Source organism: Ruditapes philippinarum, unplaced genomic scaffold, assembly GCF_026571515.1.
Source record: "Ruditapes philippinarum isolate M1 unplaced genomic scaffold, ASM2657151v2 ctg268_1_1_1_1, whole genome shotgun sequence".
Lineage (NCBI taxonomy): Eukaryota > Metazoa > Mollusca > Bivalvia > Venerida > Veneridae > Ruditapes > Ruditapes philippinarum.
In genome coordinates, this window is record NW_026859070.1 from 132,324 (window position 1) to 152,907 (window position 20,584).

The window sequence follows — 20,584 nt, forward strand, 5'->3', positions numbered from 1 at the left end:
GACAAATTGGTTGTGTATGAATGACTAGAGCGCCAGATTGTCATATAAAACGTAATTTGAATTTTAAAACCCAATCTGAATCGCCTACAATACAGTAAATATGTTTTTGAAGTTATCTTTGGGGTTTTTAGAGAATCAAAAAGTGTTCTTGTGAATGCCCATGTGGTGGCTGCTATGGAGAATTTCTTAGCAAGTTCTTATGAAGACAAACAATCTCAAATGTTAAGACTGAAACGGAATCTATCGTACCAAACAATATCAAAGCAAAACCTAGGACTTTTGTAGCTGGGTTTGAAGAATGTATTTATGTTAATAAAAATACGTTAACAATTGATTGCAAAGGCAGTATCGACAGCTTTGTACAATGAAAAACCATTTGAACAAGGCAAACTTGGTAAGAAAAATTATACAAAGGTAAGACTGCAAATGTTGTATTTCATTATGTGGATATATTGTACATCCAGTAACGCAGGAATGTGCAAATAACGTAAAAGTAACATCGAATATGTGCAATACTATGGCCAAAACGAGTAACAAGGTAGGTAAACGAACCAAATATTTTATTGTAAACCAAATCAAAATGTATGGCTGCTATGGCATAACATTTTAACCAAACATTTCGAGAAATAATGTTTACTTTTTAAGCGTAAGATGACCCAAGAAGTTTGGCAAATGTCTCGGATACACTGAATATATAAAGCCACAATGCAATATATATTGTATAATACAAAGCTATCGATGAAGCACATTAAGTCGCACCCCATACGCTAGCCAGGTTGTCATTACCAGGAATGATCATGAAAAATAATCACTTCTATGGAGCGATTTTTGATGAGATTTAAAATATAAATTCTCAGCAACCGTATGCTTTAATTCATTTCAATCAATTAGATTACAATAAAAATGTTGGTTCATTTTCTTTGCTTGGTGCTCGTATCCACCATATAATTGTACACTTCTGCGAAATTCCTATCTACAACGTGTATTTGATAACAGCCAAAAATGGAACAGAGAAAATAGCAATGCTGGTGGGGAGTGTCTGGGCTTTGGTCATTTTTAGAAGTCTGTGGAAAGTATTTAAACGACGTATATAGAAGAGTTGCTGCTCATTTGTACGTTTTATAGCTATGGGATAAGATTTATTTTGACGAAACGTATTACTTTGTTATAACTGCATTGTTTTGGTAAACACAAAGAAGGGACACAGGAGTCAAAGACATCAAGATATGAATTGCAGACACGACGGACCTTTACAACTTTGGATTGTTGAAACTATTAATCCATTAAGATGTTAACATATTCGTGTTTCGCACTAATGACCGTCTCGTATCAAGGTAATAATTATACGCAGTACAACTTTTGAGCAGTTTATTTACTTTATGCATCTCACTCTTGTACACATTCAATTTCACTAGTTTTTTTTAAAACAAACAAGTCGACCATAAGAGATTTTAGAATACGAAATCACACCGTGCTTTACACATTGTTAGTCGATGTTTTGATCAATTAAACAGAGATTGTATATACACTTAAGTGGAGCAAATAAAATGACGAAACAACAAAGCCAGGATATGTTTTGCAATTTATTCCTCAAAATTACAATATCAATATTATGCATCAGAACATTTAGATCACATACACAATTATTATGAAATATTAAAATAAATTGTCATGGAAAAAATCTTAAAATGTTTTTGTGCGTTATATTGAGTTAAATATACCAATAATTTTGCATAATATTATCATTTGCTTTCAAATATATTATTTATTTAGCAAATAGAATGTATTTGAACACATCATTTACAATCTGCTTAAATTTTCTTATTTCTCCGTATTCTGCACATACTTTTATATACATGTATAATATATAAAAATTGGTCCGCACGCATGATAATAATTCTGCAAATAATTATCGTTTGAATATACAATATATCACTTTACCCGCACGTATTTTCTACTACAATATCCTAATTATTTCGAACATATTTTGCAAGCGCTTTAAGAGCCTCCAGCGTTTCTTTCCCGCTCGGTATAATTTGGTCGTCTGGTAGCAAGAAGCCGTACTTTCCGTCATCTCTCAGCTGTACGTCATAGGCAAATTTCGCCCCCAGTTTTCCGTAAACCCAGTCAACACCAAGGCCACTAGCAACAGCTGATTACAGAATAGAAAATGAATAATGTCACGACAAAACCAACATAATGGGTTTGCGACCAGCATGGATCCAGACCAGCCTGCGCATCTGCGCAGTCTGATCAGGATCCATGCTGTTCGCTTACAAACCCTATAGCAAGTAGGGAGTCTGATAGCGAACAGCATGGATCCTGATCAGACTGCGCGTAAGCGCAGGCTGGTCTGGATCCATGCTGGTCACAAACCCATTATGTTGGTTTTGTCATGGCACGGCTCAAATAAATAATGTCAAATGTTGGTTTATAACATTCCGTAAACAAGCGGTGGTACATATTTTTTAGTTTATACAAATTTATTTTAGTTCGATTGAGTTAGAAGCTATCAGCTTATTGAAAAAAACACTCGAATCCGTTCCTAGAACCAACCAGTACTAAGCAATGAATATAAAGTTTTTTTTGCTCAAGGAACAACGGCTCTTGTCTCTGACAGGGTTTGAACCCACGCGCTGAACTTATTCCAATAGGTATATATGCTTGCGTTTTTTTAACTTTTATTTTCATTTATATTACCACTTTTCTCGGCGATAAATCATCACAATCGCAGTTGTATAGCTTTAGTGATACAATTTATGCAAATGTTGTCGCTCATATTTATTAGCCGTCTTGCCACTACATCATATGGTAGTGTAATAATTAACAATGTGCAGCCTGACCGAGACTCGACCCGGTACCCTCGGAAGTAGTGAACAGTTCAATACTGTGACATATTGTATTTCAATTTTGTTTTAGATAATGAAATCAGCAGTCTTAAAAAATAAATAGATAAATAAAAATTGTATTAGAAATGTATTATAACTCACAGGCTCGGTTAGCGATTTCTCCATGTGCAAATTTGGTACCATAAACTTGTTCCAATGCTTTGACGGCCACTGTTGACCCTTCATCCTGAAATAAAGGGAGATAAATCTTGAAAAGAATATTTAAATCTTAAAAGGAATATTTAAAATAAATGCATGTACTTAAAAAACTGAAATATTCTTGATAACGGACGTACAGGGTGATCCAAAATATCTGTAATTATTGGGTAGGGCAGTATTGAATTTCGTGCATTTATTTCAATACGCATGCAAATCTTTGTTCCGTCCATGTACCGTTGATTCTGAGTAGTAAACTAAACCGGATAGTTTCATTGCTTGAAATAAATAAATAAATAAATAATAATAATTATTATAATTATAATAATAAAATCAGTAAAAGTGGCAATATGACTATTGTCTGTGTCTAACTCGCATCGAATCCTTGCCGTTTCTCTTCAGATTTTGCGGTAGGGTTTATATCCGTCCAGTTACGCAAAAGGTTACTCTAGTTGTTTATTCACACACCCATCAGCGATTTATAGTAACAACTAGCTTTTGATTCCAATAAAACGAAAATTCAATATAAAAGTAAAGGTTGCTATTATATCAGTTATGTATACAATCATAATTTTATAAGATAGAAACACTGTGATAAGTATCCTTTTTTAGATCAACACCATGCACATTACAGCGGGTTGTCAGAGAAGACAACTCAAACTATGGAAGAAGTCATGATTAGATCAAGGGAGTTATAAAAAAATTAAATTGGCAGCCATTTTGAGGACAGCTCGTATTACGTATCAGACGAGGAAATTTTAGCCACATTCAAATGTTACCTGGATTTTGAAATCGACCGGAAGTGTGTTGGTCGATGCCCAGGGTGACAACCATTGTTGTGTGTAGCTGTGAAAATTTATGAACCCTTTAAGGTTTTCAATTTTGCTCATATAATCAGCAACTCCTTTGATTTCAACTTCGGAGAAAGCGTTAGGCCCGCAGTAAATGTTTGAACATGGGTCTTTGCTCGCTCCTGACTCTGTAATAGATAATTGGGTCAAAAAGTGTTTATATGAAACATTGTTAAAGGAATTTACATAGGACACACTTGACTTGTTTTTCAATCCGAGAAATTTTCACTGCGTATGCTTTTATACTTCATATTCATGTTGTTACAATTTGAAAATATAATATTTTTTAAAAATAAACAGCTTTCCAGTATCATATACCGTTGATCTTAATTAAATGCAAATAGGTTAACGATTTTATTGTGCAGAGCGCAAGAACCGCCTTCTACAACATTTATTAGATCTATAACATTAGATTATTTCACTTGATTCATTTCCCTTAGTTTAACCCTTTTTTGTCACATTACAAGATATTTCATATCATTTCACAAAGCATTTTTTTATTATATCAGATCAACGTAAAGGTTTTGCAAAAAATATCTCAAGCTCCATATTTTCGTGACTTACTACACCAGTCCCAGTCCCAGTTCCTATTGGCGTCAACACCACGACAGGCACCATGCTTTGATCGGGTCTTTCTCCACAAACGTGTCTAGAAAAAAATGTAATATACTTTTTAGTAAATCTCTGTAAGTGGAAGTTGCAAAATATTCCGAAAACGACCGGAAGAGACTTTTCTTCTAATATGACATTATGGCACCATATCATAGAGTATTTTTACACCATGTATACACGACAGTAAAGCAAAACAGTTGCCAATAGTTAAAACAGATTGTAATGCAGCGCGTACACTCAATATAGTACGCAAATAATGGTAAGTATGACAAAAGCAAATTGGCTGGGCAAAGAAACAACATTAAACAACAATATCGTACAGCAATAGCATAGGCCCTTCCCAAAAATGAATATAAGGCTATAGAAAATATTCTTTTAGGGAGATAATAATTACTTTTTACAGCAATAAAATTGGATTGCGTAATTAAATATCAAGCATTTGCAAAAATTTAATAGTTTACTTAATTAAAAATACATGTATATTATAAGCTCACTATGACTTTCTTTAACCATGCAGGAGCTCGAGTGAAATATGTCATCATTGTACTTTTGGACCGTGGCAGTACATGTATATGTCTTTAAACATATACGAAATAGCAAATACCTCATTTTAAGTGAAGTCAGTATTAAATCATTCGTCTTACCGAATCATCAACAAATGTGTACGCGTACCCGTCTGGGTTGGTAACCGGAAGTATATACCAATCAAAGCTGTCAACCATTTCCGTCAATTCCATGTCCAGTTTATACAAGTCCAGCATCTAAAATAACACAAAATTGTAGAATCTTTTAAAAATTTCACTTTATAGATTAAATAATGTTTAAATTCGTTAGATTTAAAATTATAACATACTTTTCATAAAGATATTTTCAATTCACTTTATAGTTCAGTATATGTAATAATTTACACATCTTTAAGCTCAGAAACGCGAAGTTAAGAATCCGGTTTCCTGAATGAAACAAGTTTTGCCGTTGGAACTATCTAAAGGTATCATTTTATTTTAGATATTTTTAAAAGGTCTTTATTGGAAAGGTTTTCATCGCAATATTTAGAATGATATTTCTGTATTTTCTAAAAATAAAAATGAAGAGCCTTCGAAATAGACATGTTTTGTCTTATGAATGCTCCGTTCAGGGCAAACAGGAAACCAGAAATATTCTACGAATAAATTCGATTTTTTTGGACATTGGTTACGGAAGAACACGGAAAATGACGTTTTGCACGATTTTACACAAAGTGTGTTATGCGGATCAGACCTTAATTAAAATGCAAGGAAGGACAACATTACCTGGCCAGCCATAAAAACAACTGTGGCTGGGGAAATCCATTCTTCCGGGTGAATACCTCCTTCAATCCAGAACGCTGGTCTGTCCGCATTTTGTGGCTGTGTGCTAATCTAATTACATTAAAAGATAATTTCATATAAAAAATAAATATATAATTTAGTTCCTTGTTAACTGAATAATATATAACATATGATTATATGTAACATTGGTAAATATGGTTGTAATTGTATAATGGTCATAACGCCTGCAATACATTATATGTTTGTTACTGTATATTATTTCATATGTTTTTATATACATAAATATAATGTACGGTATAGAGTAGGATATCCTCGACCTGCATATACCTATTGACGAGGAAAATAAATTAACATGAAAAAAAAAAAAAAAAAAAAAAAAAAAACATTAAAAGATTGGTTTTACTCCTAAATTCTTAGACTAAATAATGAACTATACCGAGTTTCATGATAAGAATTTGCGAATTAATAGTGGCAGTTTAAAGTATAAACTTAAATGATATATTGCATGTTGACTGTATTTGTTCTCTTTAAAAATGTAATATAATAGAGATTTAAGTCAAGAATAATTTTCTTTTATTCATATGCATTTATCCAATTAGTATTAACTATTAATTAATATGGTTAATACAGGGAGATAAATACCTTAATTCCAACAAGTTCTCTCCCCTCGTAAGACTTTGTTATATTAAACATAGAGGCCTTGTCTTTGTAAACGTTTGTTATATTTTGCATCCAGTCATATATCTGAAAATAAGAGTAACTGTTAAGTTGGATAATTGACCATTATCAATTTGATTCATCGTCGTCATCACCAATTATCATCATTATTATCATCATAATCATCATCATAATCATCATCACCATCACAACAATCATCATCATCAACAACAACATCATCATTATCATCATCACAACAGTCATCATTATTCATCATCATCATCATCATTATCATCGCAACCATCATCATCACCGAGCGAAAATTTCGTGTACATCAACTTTAAATAAATTTGAAATAAATGCGATATGATACATAAAGCATCCACTTCTCCCTAGCCCAAGATGAATGTTGTATTAAAATCGGGCAACCATTATAAAAATGTACATGATGTGTCATTGTGTACATGAATAAATAAGCATGTAATCAGTGCATTACATGAAGCGGAAAAAGGAAGAATAGCGCCATCTGGCGTCAAATATGGTTATGGATATAGATATACTTACGTCATCAAGTTGGTGATATTTTGAGTATTCAAACTGGTTTGCTTTGGGCACTTTGATATTTCTGTAGGCCTTTTGTTCATCAATTATTTGCTGCACATCCTCTATCATGATTTTAACGAACATGTCTTTTTCCAGCAGATAATTTGTGACGTCATCATATTCAAATGGTGACAGACGAATATCCACGGAATTGTTAACGCTTGATGGTGCACGCCATACATCCAAGTGCTGCAAATAGTGTTTTAAGTTAGAAACTTAAAAGGAATATTTGACAAAAACATGCATCAGAGTTAAGGGTATTGCTAAATAAACTCTGCAAATCATGCAAACTGCACGAGAAATTTCGAGTATTTCGAACTCTACCGAGCTTTATAACATTTATTTTATTATAAGTTTAGAAAAAAAGAAGAAAAAAAGTGAAAAGATTGCAGTATATCAAATAAATTGTATAAGTTAAATTAACGTTTACAATGGTTACTCGGAATGAAGTCTCTTACAGTCTTTATTATCAGCCTGTGCCGCTCTTGACCAATTTAATTTCGTTTATAATTTCTAGTGAACACTAACAGGCATGCAAAACAATAGTTACTAAATTGTCAAATATTCTGGTTTACTTTTGGGAAAAACACTTAAAAATTTACCCGCTCTTCAAATAGGAGATTCTGCAGATGTTTCACTTCCTGTTCGGTATTTGGGGTTACTTTTATCACTTTATGTCTGAAATTAAAACATATTCAATTAACTGTTATTTTCATTTAAAGTTTTATTAAACAGTTTACAGAAAATATCACCGACTATTCAAAACGTTTGTGTCGCTTCAAATACTTAGTAACTCGTGTTCATGATTTATGATGTTGTTCAACGAAAAAATAATCATATTCATGTCGACTCTGTGCCACCGCAGTTTAATGCAAACTTTAATGATTATAAAGAAAACAATTAGAAGAAAATTAAGTGAGAATTTAATATTACGCAATTTAGGAGTATAAGCAGCAAAAACAGGAATGAAATTAAAATCCAAAGGTAGGTAACTGTACGTTGCAAAAACGCATTATCTGCCCTTTTAAACCGAGCGCCATGCAATGAAAGCAAATGGAACCGATTTCAAATGAGGTTAAACGCAAGCATATTATTTATTTATTTATTAAATAACTTTTGCTCATTTAAGACTTAAAACGATAATATAGTTTTAAAATTCAACCTTACCCCGTCCATGGTCCATGACCCAACGTTCCAAGAGGCACAAATATCGCTAGTGTAACTAGAAGTAACATTGTTGTTGATTTCAGTACAGAATAAAACAAACTTATTCAAATTTTGTTTATTTATACTAGTTTATATATCACATGATCTCACACAGTTGATGTACCAGTTTTTGTTATTGTCAAGTGCTGTGTTACTTACTGTACTGTAAGGCAGCTGATTAAAATACGGGGAGATAAACTTCAAAAAGATTTCAAAATCTTTATTTTAGTATTTCATTGAACATATGATTTAAATACTTAAGGTTAACCTGATAACCGGTTTAATCACAAGCGTAAAGTTGTCGTGGCCTATATTTTTCCCCCTCAACTTTTTGTAGAATTTCTACAACACTTGCAAAAAGGCCGCTGATATTTTTTCTGTTCCTCGATTTTTTTGTAAATAGAAAAACGCTCCTTGCTAATTCCAACAACTGTTATAAAATATGGAGTTTTATACTTTCCCCACGATAATTTGTACGATTTCAGCAGAAAATATAAGTTGGCCGCGACATTTTGTGATAAAACGATAAAATTTCTCGTCGTTTTGAAATGGCCGCAACCGGCCACCATAAGTAACCATTCTTCTGTGTTCTTTATGTTTTTTGACATGACGGCATGGCGGGACTGAATATATTTTTTGAGCAATATATACTATTAAGGTTTAAGTATGGACGAGTAACTTGTGCACAATATCAGATCATTCGCTTGGTCCATTTTTTAAAAAATATTCATTTTCATTATAAAAAATGACCTAAAACTGAAAATCATTCAAATGTTTTTAATTCAAATTAGGCAAAAATAAATAAATAAACAAACAAACAAACAAACAAATAAATAAATAAATTTTAAATAAATAAATAAATAGATAGATAAATAAATACACATGCACAATTCTTCCGTTGATAGAGAATTAACTCGACACACGGTCAAACATTCGTAAGCTTCAGTTTCCTATTAAAGAAGTAAGACAATGTTTACTTTACGTCCACTATGATTGAAAATGCATCTTCAGAATAATGCCTTTATCTAAACTTAAACTAACGTACCGATTTAATGAAAGCGCGCCAAAAATTATCAACAACGTTACCGCGAATAACGTCACCGCGTAAGGTGACACTTCCTGGAGACTGAGGAAACAACATGGCGCCGTTCTCGAAGCATTATGACAACTTTGAAGCATACATGATCAACTTCAATGAAGGTTAGTGTTTTATTCGAAAAAAAGTAGTTTATAGTAACAAACGTACGGTTTATTGAGTCATAACTTAGTATGACCAATTGTTTTACTTTATTAAATCGGTAAGTTTGTTTAGATCTATTAGAAAAATTAAGAAAGTCTGCGAGCAAATAGATCTAGGCCTGCAAAATCACAAAGTCCACAAGTTTCGGTTACTAGGTGCTATTCCTATTTTATAATGTAGTTTTTATTAAAATATGTAAACAACTGGGGATGTTGGGGTTGTAACCCTCAATAAGCAGTGTATTTACAGGATTCCCGGGTCCGATAAACTATATATTCCTTAAATATAGGTTGTTAAAGAATCCATTTTTATAACACTTTATGATGCTTACTTTTATGATATTTCATTGTACGTACTCAAGAATATTAAATACATGCAGAGACATAGTTATAGACAAATATGAAGTCATTGATTGAAACAGATCTAGATTACTTAAAATATCAAATCATAAATTTCGACATAGAAGATTTAGTCAAATATTAAGTCATAGATTTCGACATAGAACATTTAGTCAAATATTAAGTTTAGATTTTAGTTTAGTTTAATAATATTTTATTGCAACTATCATCGTTATCATTTACAATACATGTAAGGTTACATGAATCATACAAAAAACAAATATTCACAGATATATAATGCAAATAGGTTGAGCTACAAGTTATAACAACATTAGCAACATGCAGCCCTCCCCACAACGTCATTTTTCAAGAGATCATATTTATTCCGGTACTTGACATGTAGATATTCTTAACTAGCCTTTAAAAATATCTACATGAAATATTTAGTCATATTTAGACATATATTTAGTCAAATATGGAGTCATAGATTTAAGACATAGATTAAGTAAAATTTCAAGTCATAGATTAAAGCATAATTCTATAGTCGAATATCAAGACCTCATTTAGACATTTTTTTCAGATATAGAGTCGTAGACAAATATACATACAGATATGTATAGATTGAATGAAATATCAGAAAAAAGATGTAGACAACAATTTAGTCAAATTGCTAATAGATCATCAATTTAGACAAAAATTTTGTCAAATATTAAGTCCTAGATTGAAACAAATTTGTAAATAAATTAAGACATAAATTTAAAAAGATATTGCGAGATAAATTAAGCTATACAATGTAGACTTTAAACAAACTTTCAATCAGAAATTTAAAAACAGATTTAATCATATTTTAAAACAGTGATTTAGTCAAATCTTGAATCAAAGAATTAGTCATATATCTAGATACATGTATATAACTTACATGTATATATTACCCCTTCAGGTTAAGAAGAAACAATCCGAAATCTAAAATGTGGGGGACATCTCACAACAGAAGCAATCCATGGCGGCTCTTCCGTCCATCGACTGCTACCGAAAATCACGAACCATCACGAGATCGAAATAACAAGACGATTGAGTATTCACGTGCACGCAGTTCAGCAGACACAGTTTTGTCAAAGAGACAGGAAACAAACCATGTCTTTTACGAGCAATATGACGACAATGCAAATGCAAACATTATAGATAAATTTAACGTTTATGGCTGGAAAAAGAAATTTACATGTGACAAACAAACCCAGACTGATCCTGCAACTGAAACGACAACGAACCAGAAAATTGCTGCTCGAAAGTCGTTTGCGAATAAAGTCATATATTCTAAATCGTGCGACAGTTTGCTGAAAAAAACTCCGACACGGCTTTATTTTAGTAGAAGCTTTGATAATTCAAAGAAAATTAGAAGATGTGAAATTGATGAGCAGCAGACGACAAAGTTTTGTGACAATCGTGAAAGGGTTCTTGAAAAACTGAAAAAGCCACACGATGATTTATCATCAAATACGGCTGTTTTTCCAGAAGGTCTTAGCATGACCGATGGTTTTTATGGCGGCAATTGTTACAAAAACACCCAACACGAAGACGAATTCATGTCGCCAAAAGAAAAATGCGAGAAAAAACCAAGCGAAGTCCCGAATCGCATCGAACAAAGAAAAAGTAAGCAATATCTAGGCGACGATATCTGTTCTGACTTAGAATCAAATCTTAGAAATATGTCATGTCAGGATAAAACAGAAGACACTTTTATAAACGAATGGAGTCCATTTCATCAGAACCGTGAAAGAGACAACGAGTTTAATGATTATCGTCAATCTGATGATGTCAGTCTGGCTTCAGAGCGAAGCTGCTATTCAATATCTTCCGAGGAACAAGAAAACGAGATTGAGTATGAGATTGTCGACTGGTGTGAATATAATGAGGGTTACAAAGAAACAGAAGATTGTTCCAAAAAGAGGTCTGGCGGAATCAGTTCCCAATTAAACACACCCGTACTGGACCTGAGTGCCCTAGACGGCTATCATACGGCCCCAAACTCGCCGCATGCTCCCATTGAATCCGAAGAATATCCTCCGCTATATCAAGAGAAAGAGATTATCTTGGATTTCACAGAAAATAATGGTGCATCAAATAATAAGTGTGTAAAAGAAATCAAAGATTTTGGGAATCGCTGTGAATCTGACGGTGCATCATCCCATTACAAAAAGGAAGATAATGCTTTCCAAAAACAGACTTTGTGTTGTAAATGCGGAAAAACTATGGCATCCAATGAGGAGCAGTTTCAGAGTGGTACGGTTGAAAATAGAAATAAGACAAATAATCGTAACAATCAATATGAGCTGGTTGGACAATACCAAAGGTCAACTGAGGTTGACTTTAGAAATCTTACGTTAGAGACGCCTCCATTTATAGCAGTGAACAGTCTACATTACGAAGCTGACCCAGAGACCGGGAAAGCAAAAGTCGTTGGCCGAGGAAGTTTTGGACAGGTGTATAAGGCAAGATTTTCAGATCCTAGGTTTAACCATCTTCCAATAGTTATTAAAGAATTTGATGAAGAGTTCACGAATTCTAAAGAAATCATCGAGGAAGCAAAACGTTTGAATTACCTACAAGATACGAGATATGTTCCTATTTGCTACGGCCTTCTATGCTTCGGCTCCCCAGTCCAGCCGAAATATGGGATTGTCCAGGAATACGTAGGCACCGGTTTGACCTTGGAACAAATGCTTTGGGATCAGTATGAACTCCCGTTAGAATACTGGTTCCGGATTGCAATACAGTGTTGTGAAGGGCTTGCTAGATTCCACGATAAAGGCATTCTTTTGAATGATATTAAAACCAATAACATTTTACTGGAGTTTGAAGATCATTCTGTTCGAATACGATATATCGATTTTGGACTGGCTACAGACATGCGCGGGAAACGGTATAAGAACAGTCGCTCATTGGAGGATTTTGTTTACCTTGCACCGGAAGTGAGAAAATACGGAAAAATCACTACCGTGGCGTCTGATATCTATTCACTAGGTTTTATTTTGGAACAGATAAAGAAATATACGGGTGTGAACGAGTTAGTGGTGATAGCCCGTCTATGTATGGAAAGGGATCCAGAAAAGCGACTTCCGCCATGGAAAGCAGCAAAACTGTTGAAAGATCACATGATCAAGCTTGGATTTGACGTCATGTTTTCATGGGACGTTTAAGAGTATGTGTAACGACAAACGTATATCAGGCATGGCCGAAAGTTGAATAAGACGACAGTTATGATGGCAGCAGACAGCGTTATTATATTAATTTACATGTATATATATTTATATTCAAAACGAAAAATCGAATAGAACATTAACTGACTGCACCAACAGTTAAATTTAACTCATGGAATTATTATTATTCATTATGAAAAAGTGATCTTTAAAACTGTATGAGTAATCTGAAAAACAAAACAACCTTTGCTATCAACAGGAAGTGAATGAAATAGTATGTAGTTTAATACACGAGTAGAATATTGTTTTAATATTTGGTCACAAGACCATTGAACTATTTCAATATCTTCTTCATCCATCACTGAATCATGTTTTACAGAGCTGACGCATTTGTTATAAAGTACATGTACATTGTTTTAAAGCATCTGCGCGTTACAAAAGTAGCTAGAAGCGAAAGTAAAAAAAAAGGTTTAGGATTTCAAAAAATTTAAACAGAAAATCTAAAAATTCGGTATTTGGAATTGCCGTTTTTTTCTTCAAAAATGAAAGAATGTACATAAATTCGCTAAATTTTGTAATAAAGAACAAATTTGGGTTATATTTCAAAATATTTGTTTTCATATATTGTATGTTATAGTAGCAATAATAAATACTTGATTATAAAATACCGTTTTAATTGTATACATTTTAAAAACATACTTAAATCTATCTTACGTCGTTCGATGAGATATTGAAAAATATCAGTAAGATATAATGTATGTGATATCACACTTATAGAGAGTAAGTGATATATATAGAAGGTGTTTAAGATTTTTTTCTTTAGATACATGATTTATTTTCATCTAGTGGTATGAAAATAAATAGTTCACGAGTGACGATAGCCACGAGTGAAATATGATAATTTTCATATCAGAATATGATATCACAAAATAAATCCGGGTTTTTATAGAAATAAAAAAAACTTTAATTTTTTGTTCATTGAATGCTTTTTCTCTTTTTTTTTAAAAACAATTCTTAAGACTTCTTTAATTTTGTGTATTGACTTAATTAAGAAAAAAGTCGTCCGGCAAGGCACACCAGTGAAAATACAGAAAATATATTTCACTGCAATGCAAACCAATATTTCATTTATAAGTACATTGTATATAATAATCAATTATACAGGTACATTGAAAGATATTCGGAACAATTTTTCCTGCACTATATTCGAAGTTTCAAAACTTCCATAAAACAAGATTCTACACAATAATTTATCATACACCCGTGCCGATTTTGCGACTCCGTAAATATGGTATTGCACGGCCGTGCATATATTTTGATGTTACGTCATTAGCGTTATACAAACATAGCGTAAAGACGCGCTAAATGTTAGCGTTATACTATAGGCGCGTCGATGAAAAATGACTTATTTCACTTTAATTTGGGTCTTTATTTTTAGTATGTGATAAATAGAATATTAAATTCGTGTAAGTTCACATAATCTCGCATAATATAATTTTATTCAACTCGTGCAATAAATTCAGTATTGAACTTACACTCATTCAATATCCTCTATATATGATTCGTATATGTGGTAAACATTTACAAATCAAAGTTGATTAATAAATAAATATGACAATGCGCTCAGAGTATATAAACAAGCTTTCGTGATATCAGTATCAAATAAAGTAGGAATGAGTAAATCGGCTTGAACCTTGGACCGGACACTTAAATCTTTTATCTCGTATTGTAACATCAAGCTTACTGTCAAGTGCTCGCATATAAATATGTACAAGCAAAGTTTACTTATACATATGTGAATTATTTGTAATAAATATAATTTTACAGATATTTTTGAACAGATCTTGGCTTGCACAAAAACATGGTAAGTATGGTTTTCTTAGTTTTTAGTTAGGTCTTGTTTGGCAACATAATAAGGCACGAAGTAAGTGTAAGCACATGGTCTGGCGTTATAGAAAAATAACAACATCAACAACAACAACTAACTAAAGTTAAAAACAACAACGTATAGATATTGTTTCAGATAAATTTTTTGAAATATCGTTTTCATATTGAAAATACAACATGCGATAACCAGTCTACATGCTTTCAGGTTTATAATAAGCTTTTCGTATATATAAAACGCGAAACTATGTTTATTCTCATTTTTTATTTACATTGCATTTCTTTTTTTTAACTTCTATGTAATATCTCTGAGTTGGATCCACCAAACTTTCCTGGATAACTTACCAGTATTTCCTGCCGCAAGTCCAACATTATTTGAGCCGTGTCATGACAAAACCAACATAGTCGGTTTGCGACCAGCATGGATCCAAACCAGCCTGCGCATCCGCGCAGTCTGATCAGGATCCATGCTGTTCGCTATCAGTTTCTCTACTTGTAATAGGGTTTGTAAGCGAACAGCATGGATCCTGATCAGACTGCGCGGATGCGCAGGCTGGTCTGGATCCATGCTGGTCGCAAACGCATTACGTTGGTTTTGTCATGACGCGGCTCATTTCTAAATTAACCGTAAGTGACTATAAGGATGCTACACCGGCGCTGCCGGTACAAACCGGAATATCTAGCTCGAGGGTAACTGTTAACGGCGGTAACGAGGCTCTGCCGGCCATTTAATTAAGTCAATGTACGCGATCAATTGAACGGAACAATTACGTCTTACCAGAGGATCGGACCAGCGACCCTTGTGTTTCAAATCCGATGATCTACCTATTGAGCTAAGTGGGCGGAGTCAAACTGTATGTAACTGGTCACTAGCATTATCTAGAACCTCAATGACCTCGTCTTTTCACTATGTTTTATTTTTCACTTTTTTTTCAAAGTTGTGGAGAAGTTGGTTCCTTATTTCCGGTATATGCGCAGTGCTACTTTCGTACCGGATGTATGTTGTCCTTCATCGTGAAATTCCATCGGAAATTGAAAATCCCCACATTGTGCGATGGCTTGATGAAGCTGGTAGAGTAGGAAACACTCTGGTTTGTAAACTAGATACTTCTTTTTATTAACGGGTGACATATTTTTTACACTGACCTTCATCCATATTCAACCAATAAAATGACATTTAATGAAAAAGGGTGCATATTGGCATAAATAAATGACAACACACCACGAATGAAATATATATGAATGATGTTAGTGATTGTGATATACATAATTCGATATAGCATACCTACATATCGTTCTGGAAAAAAAATATTATTATTCATCATTTAAATGCCCATACTAAATCACTTAGAACTCTTATCATCTTTATTTTAATTGTTCAAGAAATATTCTGTATGAATAACAAAATGATACATTTCTGCCGATTTAAGCATTTTTTAGATACGGCGCCGATTGTAGACCAATTCCATTTAAGATACGTAACTCTATATCAAAATACAACTTTTTAATTTGACAAGTGTATAAAACAGGAAACCTTTAAAAGGAAAATGTTTTAATATTAAATGATGATCAGGTTATTTTGATTTTCTAGACTTGGATATGTCACCAACTTGGTGTTGAACACGCTACATGGCCAGCAAAGATGGTTGTGAATTTTGGGGCACGCCTGCTTTTTAATGGTTTTGGTAAACCGGTTACAAATATAACGGTAATGTATAATGATTAAAGTGTACTATTTTCTTGGGTAGTTTATGGCCATAACTTCGGATCACAAGCCTTCCGTATTTTTGCTTCGAATATCAATGTGAAAGTTGAGTATTATTGTTCAGAAGTAATACAGAACCTTGGGTGGTCTACGCAGAATCAATCTTGAAACAATATAGGACAGCTCGGATTATCCTTCAACGATTCATATGACTAAAACAGTGTCTTCAAAACGAGTTTAAACTAAATCACTAGATATACTAAAATGTAATTTGATTCGAAAGAAATCCTTTACCTTAATTTTGTAAGTGATTAAAACAATGGCTTGTTGTTCGGTTGAGAAAATTTATTATTATGCAAATTTCGTAAATGTAGCACCACTTCTATTATTAAAAAGTTCTTTTTTTAAGTTTTTCATTAAAGCTATTTTGTGCTACAGTTCGAGACTAAATATATTTATTTGTTTGTTTGCAGGTTCGTTACACAAGCATTGACTCAGTGCCGGTAACAATATTTTTACCCGATACACTAACGACTAAAACCAAATATCCGACCATGGTCTACTTCCATGGCGGGGGATGGACCTGGTTCTCTGTAGGTAGGTGTAGGATTCATTTCTGTTTCCGGTGTATAAATATACATTTTTTCTCTACAGTGTAATGACCAAGTGAATTAAAACCAACCATTGTTATATTAAGCCTATATCACGCTAAATACAATGTATCTTAAATGAACTTGTTCATCTTTAACATGGAAAAATCCATTCATCATTTTAGAGTAAATGCAAAAAAGTACTTTACTGACTGAATAGTAAACATTCTTTAATTGATTTGTCCATCCATGGCCAAAACCATTCATCATTAAAGGCAAAAATAAGTATGTATTGACAATGCAGACAACGATCAGACGGTAGCGATCTTGGACTACACTGGTCCTGTCGCCGACAGCAGAAAAATGGCTAGCAATAGACAGAAAATGAAATTGCAGAAATGTTCGTCGATGTATTTCTTGTCGCTATGGTATATTGACAAAACAAATAAATCACTGATCACTAATTAGTGTTCTTTTCTGTTTTATTATCATTTTAATTATTTTACAGATGTTTATGCGGGTTACCTTGCACATCTCGCCAAGAAAACCAACGTCCAAATAGTAGCTGTCGAGTATGTTTTTGTTACATTTATTTTTGTGAATTTCATGCAATATTGACTATGTTCAAGCTCTTAAATATTTGTTCAATCTTGGCCTGCACAAAGCACTTTGTTATTTGTCAAATAAGCAAGATTTCATTTCATCACTGTTCATAGTAAAAATGAACTAAAATTCGCTGTTTACATATATGCAAGACATAAGACAATAACTCTTATTAATACACTTGTTACTATATATATAGTAACAAAATTGCCTATGATTTCAACTGATTATGAGTGTCACGTGACCTATTATGAGTTTGCGGCCCGGGGCTGAGAACTAGTTATCAGCCCGCAGAAAATGTGAACGTGCACAAACTGAAACAATGACGTCATATTTTACGTCATCAAACAGTTAACTGTAAAAGTGAAAGAAGATTGTCAGCACGAATCGCTTTATTTCTATTATGAGAGCTTAAGCGTCATTAGTACAAACAGATTTTTGTTACTATTGAAATTTGAAGAAATAATACGACAAATTCATTCCGAAAAAAAAATGAAAATAAAACTTGCTTCTAGATTCTACTGCTTTGAACACACAAACAGTAAACGTCTCTGTACAGTACAGAACAGTAGAAGGGTAGACAAGAATTTCAACGAAAGAACTTCAAAGTATTTGTTGGTGTTTTTTTTTGGTTTTTTAAAAAAAATGCTACTATTAGATCTACCAAGTGTATTAAAGACATTAATACACGTCAGAGTAGGGCCGGAAGGTGATAATCGGCCCTGAATGAATAATGGCCCTCGGGCTAAAGCCCTCGGTCCATTATTCATTTTGCGGGCCGATTATCACCTTCCGGCCCTCTCCTGCCGTGTATTAACCTCTTAATGTTCCACGATGCGATGTTTATGAATATACAAACAGTTTTTGTTCAAATACATGCCTTTGACTACATGTCATTAACTTTGTAAATTGTATATTGTATCAACTTCCTTCAGTGAGTAAGCCTTTCCTTTTTGTTGGCAAATGAATAGATGTACATATAATTTGTTTTCAAACTAGATTTGATCTAGCGTTTTCATGATATTTTAAATGATATATATATATACACACAATAAAATCATTTTGTTCAACTTTAAACGTCATTTATAGTTACAGAAAAGCTCCTCAGTTTCCATTTCCGGCCGCCTACGATGACTGCCTAACTGTAACCAATGGTCTTCTGAAACGTACAGCCGATTTCAAAATAAAGGCGGGAAAACTTGTCGTCGCGGGAGATGGTTCCGGCGGAAATTTGGCAGCCGCCGTGGCTCATGCTACTAAAGGGAAAATACTCATGCAAATTCTTATCAACCCGGCCTTGCAAATCTTTGACTTCGAGACGCCGTCTTATCAAGACAACGTGAACACACTTCCGGGGTTGTCGTCTGCTTTTAGGAATTCCTATCACTGGTTGTCTTATGCTGGAATTTCCAAAGATTTTTTACAAATGGCGGTTCAGAATAACCATATTTCACAAAACAATTTGAATTCTGCCTTTAGTTCTTATCTTGATAGCAAAAAATACTTGCCTAGCTACCATGGTGTAACAAAAAGACAAACCAAACGAAATAGAAAATCTGCTAATATAATAGTAACGTCTGCTTTTAACGGTATAATTGCTGATCCTCGGATAGCACCAATGATGGCCGTTCATATCAAAGATGTTCCGAATGTGTATATGATTACGTCACAATATGACGTATATAGGGACGAGGCCATCATGTATACACACAGGCTGTTTGACGCCGGTGTGAAGGTTAAACTTGAACACTACCATGAGGCTTTTCACGGATTTTTCATGTTTTGTGGATATGGGCCAATCGAATTTGAAGTGAGCAAACAGGCGTTAAATACACTTGCTGATTTCTTGAACAATATGGCACAGTAAATAGTAACGTAATTAATTACATCACGAAATATGACGTCAATGACCATACAAGACGAAATTCATTTTTAACAAAAATAATTTAGACTATAAAGGTCCAAGAATCAAATAATAACATTAAAACTTGTTTGTTTTTCCTTCTTTGTCTGTTTAGAAAGGTAGTTGGTAATTTGAGCCACTCGAATCTTCTTACTGGAACTGAGCATTAATAGTGCTATATAAAGATACGTGGTCGTGGCACCAGTGGGGCTCGAACCAACAATCCTGGGTTGTGAGGAAGGCACTTACTTACAAAACTGCCGACCCATCTGTTCTAGAATCTCACCATTTTGAACATAAACTTCTTAATTTCTAAGAGCATGAATAGTGATTTAGGCCTGCTCGGGTTCCGTACTCATTGTGTGTTAACGGAACATTAGGTTTTTAACACTTAACCTTCTTTGTTCAGAATGTAAAATGGATAAAAATCGTTTAAGATAATGAGTGTAAGTAGGGTTAAAAGTAATGAACACGATATAAACGGATAAAGTTCATTAAAAAAATCTATTACATGTACATACGTTTTAAAAACTATTCATAACTATCAATTTTTAAATCATAAAGTATCTAATGAGATGAAAATTCGTTTTTCTGAGCTAATCTTGCCGTGACCAGTATTTGGTCTCCATCTAAAAACGCGTGATTCAAGAGATCACGTGCCGTTCCTCTGTTGCGTGCATCAACTACGAGACACGTGTCTATAAAAGATTTCAGTCCATCTGATAGTTTGTTATATTTCTTTATAGTTGGTCTACCATTTCTTTTTATAAGTTTCATAGCACGTGTTCCTTCCTCATGTATATATGGTGGTTCTCCGTCAATCATTTCTATAAGTGTTATACCA

At 33.5% G+C, this 20,584-nt stretch overlaps 3 protein-coding genes across 3 annotated transcripts; 2 read left to right on the top strand and 1 right to left on the bottom strand.

Annotated features, from left to right (window-relative positions):
* Positions 1-1,805: 1,805 nt before the first annotated feature.
* LOC132755092 (carboxypeptidase B-like) lies at positions 1,806-8,398 on the bottom strand. The gene is made up of 10 exons (XM_060745888.1): positions 8,242-8,398; positions 7,677-7,752; positions 7,036-7,263; positions 6,457-6,558; positions 5,797-5,904; positions 5,152-5,268; positions 4,460-4,544; positions 3,824-4,023; positions 2,991-3,075; positions 1,806-2,152 (listed from the first exon to the last, which is right to left on the bottom strand). The coding sequence occupies exons 1-10, from the start codon at positions 8,307-8,309 to the stop codon at positions 1,968-1,970; spliced, it is 1,254 nt and encodes a 417-aa protein (XP_060601871.1). The 5' UTR covers positions 8,310-8,398; the 3' UTR covers positions 1,806-1,967.
* Positions 8,399-9,370: 972 nt separating this feature from the next.
* LOC132755064 (uncharacterized) lies at positions 9,371-13,724 on the top strand. The gene is made up of 2 exons (XM_060745852.1): positions 9,371-9,480; positions 10,799-13,724. The coding sequence occupies exon 2, from the start codon at positions 10,827-10,829 to the stop codon at positions 13,053-13,055; it is 2,229 nt and encodes a 742-aa protein (XP_060601835.1). The 5' UTR covers positions 9,371-9,480; positions 10,799-10,826; the 3' UTR covers positions 13,056-13,724.
* Positions 13,725-14,767: 1,043 nt separating this feature from the next.
* LOC132755065 (neutral cholesterol ester hydrolase 1-like) lies at positions 14,768-20,344 on the top strand. Its single transcript, XM_060745854.1, has 6 exons — positions 14,768-14,919; positions 15,878-16,030; positions 16,531-16,647; positions 17,118-17,241; positions 17,743-17,806; positions 18,927-20,344. Exons 1-6 carry the CDS (start codon positions 14,917-14,919, stop codon positions 19,702-19,704), a joined length of 1,239 nt encoding a protein of 412 aa, XP_060601837.1. The 5' UTR covers positions 14,768-14,916; the 3' UTR covers positions 19,705-20,344.
* The last annotated feature ends 240 nt before the right edge of the window (positions 20,345-20,584 follow it).